Source organism: Capsicum annuum, chromosome 10 (genome assembly GCF_002878395.1).
Source record: "Capsicum annuum cultivar UCD-10X-F1 chromosome 10, UCD10Xv1.1, whole genome shotgun sequence".
In the NCBI taxonomy this organism is placed as follows: domain Eukaryota; kingdom Viridiplantae; phylum Streptophyta; class Magnoliopsida; order Solanales; family Solanaceae; genus Capsicum; species Capsicum annuum.
The window spans coordinates 199,063,822-199,073,580 of NC_061120.1; the positions used below are offsets into that span (position 1 = coordinate 199,063,822).

The window sequence follows — 9,759 nt, forward strand, 5'->3', positions numbered from 1 at the left end:
AAAAGATTGTGTAGTGATTGATTTATTGAATAATTAGTCAACACTCTCCCTTTCTTCAAAATCACATACTCTTATTTATGGCCTGAAGAAGTCATGCTTGTGTTGTGGAAGCAATTTCCGAAGAACATCAACAACCTGATCATTTTTGCCATAAAGTTTTAATGATATTATTCCACCAACAACTAGATTGCGAATGAAGTGATACCAGATGCCGATATGCTTCACCTACTGTGAAATGCAGGATTTGTTTTCATAGTAATCACTAGTTGGACCAATCTGCTCTTTTTGAAGATCCACTAACAATTTCCTTAACCAGATAGCTTGGAAACCGGTGGAAGTTGTAGCCATGTATTCTGCTTTTCCAGATGACAAAGCGATTGTATCTTCTTTCCTTGAACTCCATGATATTTTTCCAAAACCAAGACTAAAGACATTCCTAGATGTGCTCCTGAAATTTTCCAAGATGCCAGCCCAATCACTATTAGTAAAACCAATTAATCTAAAATTTGAAACTTTTGAGTACTAAATTCCATAATTTATTGTGCCAAAAATATACCGCAAGATCCTTTTGGCTGCACCAAGGTGTTGCTTTAAAGGACAATGCATGAACCTTGGAATCAAACTAACATAGAATGCTATATCGGACCTTGTATGTGATAAGTAGTTTACACCACCAACCAAGCTTCTAAAATAGGAAACATTTGTTGCACCTGTACCATAATCAAACACCTTTTTCTCATTCATATTCATGGGCGTGGGAGATGGATTATAATTCAGCATGTTGAAATTCTGTAAAAGTTCAGTAGAATATTTTCTTTGCAAAATAAAGATTCCATCCAAACCTTGTCTCACTTCAAGACCAAGAAAATAATGCAGTATACCCAAGTCGAACATTTCAAATGCACCCATCATGCAACTCATAAATTCTGAAACAATTGATTCACAAGATCCCTTATATATAATATCATCGAAATAAAGACAAACAACTAGAAAATCACCATTACCCTGCTTCTTCACAGTGTGAGTTCATTATCACTTCTTCTGAACTACTGCTCTTCTTCTGATCTATTGCTCTTGAAAAAGGTATCAATTTTCCTATACCATGCCAATGGAGTTTACTTTAGACATACAATACCTTATTTAGTTGGTATACTTTTCTCTTCCCTTAACTAGAGATGAATTCAAGTTGAGAGACGTATACTTCCTTATGTAACTCGCCGTTGATAAAGGCAGACTTAAAATCAAATTGGTACTGTAATACCCCAAAAAATCCAAGCCAATGTTAGCATCATGTTTCAAACTCATGAATAATACATTATATCTCTTTGGTAGTTTTATGTGTGATTTTAAGGTATATTAAGGCCTCAAATAACTCCCATCTATTAGATGAATCAAAACATCCCTTACCGAGTGAATTTTTGTAAAGAATGTTGCTTTAGTCAACTTTAAATGAGAATATCTATTTCTGTACTTAGAATTTTCTAGATGAAGACCCCTCAAATGATAGGAAATTGAATTATCTTTCCAATGATACTAATTTCTCCTAAATCCAATACCCAGGTGAGAAGTTATGACATTTTTAGTGAAAGTAGTAGCTTAATACGAGCAGCACCGCATCGCGATGACCCCAAAAATGGCGTTCGTCCTTTTTTAGTGTGTCACCGCATTTGGCACCATGATATGCCAAGATACCAATTGGAGATAATTTATATCTAAAGGTGCAATGAAATAGAACCGCACCGCGTCGTTGGCAAAATGGGAATTGTCTTTTTTTCAGAGGCTCAACACAATTTCACCGCATCGTACTGACATGAAAAATTAGGATTTCTAGTTTTGCGATTTAAATTTTAGGGATTGTTTGATCTTTTACCAAGGTCCTAAACTTATCCAAAATATGATATTAAAACCCTAAAGAGGCATTATATGCCCCATTACTCACAAATCCTCTTCAAGTAACTAATCTTCTTTCAAGAACAAAAACCCTATCCTTCAAATTTCAAGATCAAAAATCAAGAATTCACCATCAATTCTCGTGAATTCATCAATCCAGGTATGTTAAGTGCTCATCTATGAGTTCCTTTCACCCATGGAGTTGAAATATCCAATTCTAAATTCAAAGTTGGGATATTTACAAGTTTTTATGATTTTAATTGTGATTTTAACCATGAATTCTGATGAATTGTAATTCTACACCATGTTTATATGCAATTGTATTTGATATCGAACCCCACATATTTGAACAATGCTATTTGCTAATTTAACTCATACTTGGTGATTTTGATGTTGAAATCATGCTATTTCTACAAACTTTAAACTATTCTCATGCTTAATTTGAACTATGAATATCAAGTGTTTGATGAAATGCCTACAAGATTAAAATTTTGATAAATGCTTTCATATTATGTCCTCCAAGTTTAGTACTATTTTACTACTATTGCTATTGAGTACTGGGCGTTATGATTACCCGAAAACTTAATTGTTTATTATTTTTCAGTATCTTAAGAATAGTTTCAGAATATGTGATGAGTATTATCTATTCAGTCACTCATCATAATCAGTTAAACTTAGAATAGTTCAGTATTTCGAGTCAGTTCAGTTGGGAGTAGGATTTAGCACCGAGTGAATGCAGGGATGTTGGATTCTTGTCAGATAGGAAGATTCGTTAGTTGCAGTTCCTGGACTTCAGAACTACATAGATAGCATAGGATGTAAGGAGTCACCCATCAGTTTGGGCTTGACTACTTCATAGGGGTCAACCGTTAGTTTAGGTTTGACACTCTTAGTCCTTCGAGACAATACATCAGTGGATCCAAACAACCAATTTTATTACCCGTGGCACGATATTGACACCCTTATAATTGGGGTCATAGTTTGGACCTCAAATTGCTTATTGGGGCATGTCGATTAGATGATAACTCCCACAGTCTCAGTCTAGTAGTTAGTTCAGTAATTCAGTTTTAGTTATCAAATTTTAGTATTTTAGTTTACAAATTATATGCAAAACAAGTATTATACTTGGTCACGCATTCTCAGTATTTATATATTTTAGGCATTCTATTCATTACTTCATGCTATGCACTTAGTGAGTTATTACTCCTATACATGAAACGATGCATATCAGCCTTCCTCATTTTGCATACTAGTACATTCAAAGTACTAATCAGATACTCTTTTTTTGTGCTATGATGTATCATATCATTGGTTCAAACACTCAGTTCTCAGATAACGTATAGAATTTCCAAATTATCAGCCGTAGCAGTGGTGAGTTTTTATATTTTGAGGATAGCCTATATTTATTTTCATGCTTTCAGTTTAGTATCTAGTTGGAGTTAGTTAGGGCCTTTCCCATCAACTCATATTTTGTCAGTGTTAGAGGCTTTCAAAAATTTCAGATAAACAGTCAATTTTGTTATTATTTTATTAGTTTTAGACAGTTGTTTCCAGATTCATGATCTAGTATTATTTTCAATTTACTAAAAGCTTATGGCTTATCGGTTGTTCTTCTGCATATGTTATTATATTACTCAGTGTTCACTGTAGGTACTAGCTCATGAGTTAGCTTGTGGTCTCTCGTGGCCATAAGCATCGTGTGGCACTCAGGATGTACTCTCGAGGTGTTATAAACTTGGTATCATAGCCTAAGGTTTTAAAGTATCCTAGGAAGTCTGAAAGCTGCATCAAGTAGAGTCTTATACATGAGTTTGATGTGCGCCACACTTATAGGCAAGAGGCTATATGGAATTTTAGGAAAAGTTTCCCTTTTTTCGGTGTTCATGTCATGCGACTGAGCATGATCTCATGTTGAACTCTCTATCTATTTTATTCTTCCTTCCATTTACAAAATATGCCTCCCAAAAAGACAAACGAAAGAAGAAATGTGAACCAGCCAGCACCTCTGCCCATTCAAGAAGATCCCCTAAATGAGCATGTTTCTCAAGTGGATTTTAAAGCTACATTCACTTCTCTAGCTCACTCTGTAGCGACTCAGAATGCTCAGCTAGCCACTGTTTTGGCCAACCTAGTGGCCAATACTGCCACTGCTAGGATTTAGGACTTTACCCGAATGAATCCTCCTCTATTTTTGGGATCCAAATCTAAAGAGGATCTGCAGGTATTCTTAAACTTGGTCTAGAAGGTAACAAATATTATAGGGGTGACTTCTAGTGAGAGTACTGAAAATTTGCTGCTTACCAGTTATAGGATATATCCCATACATGATTTAAGTAGTAGAAGGTGGATAGAGGCACAGATGCAGGACCTATTGAAAAGGAAGAGTTTGGTACAACCTTCTTAGATAAATTCTTCTCGTTAGAACTGAGGGACCAAGGTTTTAGAGTTTATTAACTTGAGGCAGGGCAATATGAGTGTGTACGAGTATTCCCTCAAGTTTACTTAGTTAGCTAGGTATGCTCCTCTTGTAGTAGCTGATAGCAAGTATAAGATGAGTAAGTTCATGTGTGTTGTATCTAACAATGTGGTCAAGGAGTGTAGGACTACAATGTTGATTAATAAAATGGACTTATCTAAGCTTATAGTCTATGCTCAATATGTTGAGAAGTATAAGACTAAGGAAAGAGAGAGGGAGAATAAGAGGGCTAAAAGAGGTATCTTTAATTTCACTCAGCCAAAGTTAGAACGTGGTAACCATCCTAAACGTGGTAACCATCCTAAGTTTTATAAAAAATATTTATTCCTAGCTCCATATTTAGATATTTCCCCAATACCCAAATCTAGAAATGATATTAGGGATAGAGCACCAGGCTCTAAATCCTAAGGTAATATAAATAGTGGTCATACAAATCCTCTTTGCTAGAAATATGGTAGAAATCATAAAGGTAAGTGTAGAGCTGGTAGTGATGTATGATTTGGGTGTGGCAAGCCAGGCCATCAGATTTGGAAGTGTCGGATAGTTGATCAGAAAGGTAGGATTTACGCCAACATTCCTAGTCCCATCAGTTATTAGTTCCAGTCGACTGCCTGACTTAGCAGGGTGTCGCTTTTAGTGCTACTAGTGGTTATCGTCAAAATAGGCTTAAGCACTTCAATCCCAAGAAATTAGGAAAGTTCTCTTGACTCAGTTACTAGTACGTTGCAAGTCTTTCATTTACATGTTTATAATTTATTAGACCCCGAAGCTTCTCTTTCTTTTGTAACCCCTTATATAGCCATCAACTTCAGAGTTAGTCCCAAAATCTTAGTAGATCCTTTTTTAGTATCTACCCAGTAGGTGTCTCTATTGTAGCCAGACAGGTATACAGGAACTGTCTGTTCATATTATCTCAGAATATTACTTCAGTAGATTTTGTGGAGTTAGAGATGACAGATTTTGACATCATTCTCGACATGGATTGGCTCCACTCATGTTATGATTTAGTTGATTGTAGAAACAGAGTAGTTCCTTTTCAGTTTCTAAAGGAACCAGTCCTTGAATAGAGGGGTAGTTCTAAAACTCTTAGGGGTCAGCTTGTTTCGTACCTTAGAGAAAGAATGATGACATCCAAGGGGTGTATTTATCTTTTTTTCTAAGTCAAAGAATCTAATTCTAATATTCCTAACCTTGAGTCAGTTTCTATAGTGAGGGAATTTCTAGATGTATTCCCTGACGATTTCCCAGAGTTTCTCTCAAAAGGAAAATTAACTTTGGAATAGACCTTCTTCCAGATACTCAGCCTATCTCTATTTTGCCATACTGAATGTCTCTAGCCAAACTCAAAGAGTTGAAAGACCTCCTATATAAGGGATTCACCAGGCCCAACATCTTTCCGTGGGGCGCACCAGTTTTGCTCATGCGTAAAAAGGCAGTTCTCTTAGAATATGTTTTTACTATTGTCAATTGAATAAATTCACAATAAAAAATAAATATCCACTTTCCAGAATTGATGACTTGTTAGACCAACTTTAGGGTGCTAGTTAATTTTCTAAGACAGAACTCAGATCCAGCTATTATCAGCTCAGAGTCAGAGAATGTGATATTCCGATAATAGCTTTCAAAACTTGGTATGGTCACTTTAAGTTTCTAGTCATGTCGTTCGGTCTCACGAATGCTCTAGCAGCCTTCATGGACTTGATGAATAGAGTGTTCAAATAGAACTTGGACATGTTCTTCATATTCTTCATTAATGATAATCTTATCTACTTTCGTAACGAAAATTATTATGCAGACCACTTCAGAATAGTATTGCAGACTCATAGAGCCCATCAGTTGTTTGCTAAATTTAGTAAGTGCGAATTTTATCTAAGATTAATATATTTCCTTGGCCATATTATTTATGATAATGGCATTAAGGTCGATCCTCAAAAGATCGAGGCAGTGAGAAATTGGCCCAAACCTATCTCTCTATTAGATATCAGGATTTTCTTATGTTTGGCTGGATATTATCGATAATATGTTAAAGGATACTCATCTATTACATCCCCCATTTCTAGATTGACTCAGAATAAAGTTATATTTTGGTGGTCAGATTCCTGTGAGAAGAGTTTTCAGGAGTTGAAGACTCGACTCACCACAGCCTTAATTTTGATATTTCCAGATGGTTCAGATTAGTTTGTTGTGTACTGTGATACTTCCAGAGTTTGTTTGGGGTGTGTTTTAATGTAGAAAGGTAAGGTTGTGGCCTATGCCTCTAGACAACTTAAGCCCTATGAAAAGAATTATCCCACCTATGATCTTGAGTTAGCAGCTTTTGTGTTTTCCTTAAAGATTTGGAGGTATTATTTGTATAGGGTGCATGTTGATATGTTCACAGATCATAAAAGCTTGTAATATATGTTTTTGCAAAAATATTTGAATCTACGTCAGAGGAGATGGTTAGAGTTACTGAAAGATTATGATATAAGTGTTTTGTACCATTCGGGTAAGGCCAATGTAGTGGCAGATTCCTTAAGTAGATTGTCTATAGCTAGTGTTTCTCATGTCGAGGGTGATAAAAAGAAGTTAGTTAGAGAAATTCATTAGCTTTCCAGGTTAGATGTTCATTTGGTTGATTCATCTGAGGGTAGCGTTTGGGTTCAGAATAGTTTGGAATCTTCTTTGGTAGCCAAAGTGATAGAAAAATAGGATATGGATCCTAGTTTGGTGAAACTTAAGGAGTTAGTCAGAGATCAAAAAGTAGAGGTTTTCTCCCAAGGGGGAGATAGTGTACTACATTTCCAAGGTAGATTATGTGTGTCGTGTGTTGATGAGTTGAGACAGTGAATTCTTGTAGAAGCGCATGGTGCATATTACTCGATTCATCCAGGGGCCGTGAAGAAGTACCTTAATCTTCGGGAAATCTATTGGTGGAGTGGGATAAAGAGGGATATTGCAAAGTTTATTGCTAAGTTATCCACTTATCATCAAGTTAAGATTGAGCATTAGAATCCTAGTGGGTCTATGCAGGAGTTCCGCATTCCCACTTGGAATGGGAGGTACTGAACATGAATTTTATGATAGGTTTGCCTCATACTCAATCATCAACATGATTCTATTTGGGTTATTGTAGATAGGTTAACCAAATCAGGCCATTTCTTGCCAGTCCATACTTTTTTTCAGCTGAGGACTATACCAAGCTCTATATTAGAGAGTTGGTTAGGTTGCACGATGTTCCGTTGTCCATCATTTCAGAAAGAGGTAGTTAGTTTACCTCTTACTTTTGGAAAGCTTTTCAGAAGGGTCTTGGTACCCAAGTTCACCTTAATACAAATTTTCATTCCCAGATAGATAGTCAGGTAGAGAGAAGCATTCATACCCTTGAAGATATGTTGAGAGCATGTGTTGTCGACTTTAAGGGCATTTGGGATGACCATTTGCCTTTGATTGAGTTCGCGTATAATAAAAACTATCGTTCCAGTATTCCGATTGCTCCATTTTAGGCTCTATATGGAAGGATATGTAGATCTCTGATTGGTTGGTTTGAAGTAGGACAAACCACTTTGATAGGGCCTAACTTAGTGTTTGATGCATTAGAGAAAGTACAGCTGATTAAGGAGATGCTTAAGGCAGCCCAGAGTCGATAAAAATCTTATGCAGATGAGAGGAGGAAAGATCTTGAGTTTGAGATTGGTGATTTCATATATCTGAAGATCTCTCCCATGAAGGGAGTGAAGAGGTTTGGTAAGATGGGAAGTTTAGTCCTCGATATGTTAGACCTTATAGAATTATGAGCCATTTAGAAAAAGTGGCTTATGAGCTTGAGTTATTGGTACACTTGCCATCAGTACACCCAATATTCCATATCTCCTTGTTGAAGATGTGAATTGGAGATACAGTAGCTATCATTCCCTTAGAAAGCTTTGATGTTCCGAACAACCTTTCTTACAAAGAAATTCCAGTCAAAATACTTGATCGACAAATTCATAGACTAAGTAACAAATAAGTTCCCCCAGTCAAAGTTCTTTAGCAGAATCATTCCGTGGAAGGAAAAACTTGGGAAGCAGAAGTAGATATGCGGACCAAGTACCCTCATATTTTCTCAGAAAACTCAGACTCAGCTTAAGGTAAAAATCTCCTTAGAATTTCTCTTCTCCATGCTTAGTTTCAGCTGTATATCATTCTCATGTCCGTCATGCATTCACAAAACCAGTTCAATAATGTGTCGTGTTTTAGACTCAGCCATTTAATCATGTTTTTATCATGTATATTCAGTATGTAATCTCAGTTCCTCAATGTTTTCAGCTTAACCAATCTCATTCGAGGATGAATGTTCTCAAGGGAGAGATATTATAATACCCAAAAAAATCCAAGACAATGTTAGCACCATGTTTCAAGATCCTGCATAGTACATTATATCTCTTTGGTATTTTTATGAGTGATTTTGAGGTATATTAAGGCCTCAAATAGCTCCCAACAATTAGACGAATCAAAACATCCCTTACTGATTGAATTTTTGAGAAGAATGTTTCTTTAGTCAACTTCAAGCAAGCATATATTTGTCTCTACTCAGAATTTTTGAGCTAAAGACCCACAAAATATTAGGAAATTGAATTAGCTTTCCAACAATACCAATTTTTCCCAAATTCAATACCCGAGTGAGAAGTTATGGAACTTTTAGTGAAAGAAGTAGCTCAATATGAGCAACACCGCATCGCGGTGACCCCAAAAATGGCGTTCGTCCTTTTCAAGTGTGTTACCGCTATTGGCACCGCATTATTCCAAGATTCCAGTTGGGGATCATTCATTTCTAGAGACGCAATGCGATAGCACTGCATCGCGCTGTTGGGCAAAATGGGAATTGTCCCAATTCCAGTAGCCCAACATAATTGTACCACACCGCACCAACATACAAAATTGGGATTTCCAAATTTGAGATTTAAATTTTAGGGACCATTTGTTTTTTTCCTATAATTCCCTGAGTCTGCACCTCGAACACCACATGGTGCTTGCGACTCCAAAGGACCACAAGCTGACCTATGACTGGCACTTGCTGTGAGCACTGGATAATAATACTGAAATAATACAGAAGTTAGGCTGAAATGCCATAAGGTTCAAAATTTGAATACTGATAATAATAATAAGAGCTGATAATGACATCTGCAAAACTGAATACTGTCTGAATACTTTAGTCCGAAAAGCCTCTAACTGAACTGTCTGAATGTAGAGTTGATGAAACATGCCCCCAACTAACTCTGACTACTGAAATACTAAAATAAGAGCACATCCTCGATAGATGAGGACTCACTACTGAATCTGCTACTTCTAACTGAATATGTCTATATGCGGTCCTGAGTGATCGAACCTATGATACGAGACATTATAGGGCAAAGAGAAAGTATGCTTTCAAT

At 36.4% G+C, this 9,759-nt stretch overlaps 1 protein-coding gene across 1 annotated transcript; it reads right to left on the reverse strand.

Annotated features, from left to right (window-relative positions):
• Nucleotides 1-225: 225 nt before the first annotated feature.
• On the reverse strand, nucleotides 226-909 carry LOC124887863 (uncharacterized mitochondrial protein AtMg00810-like). Its single transcript, XM_047397783.1, has 2 exons — nucleotides 557-909; nucleotides 226-448 (listed from the first exon to the last, which is right to left on the reverse strand). Exons 1-2 carry the CDS (start codon nucleotides 907-909, stop codon nucleotides 226-228), a joined length of 576 nt encoding a protein of 191 aa, XP_047253739.1.
• Between the last annotated feature and the right edge of the window lie 8,850 nt (nucleotides 910-9,759).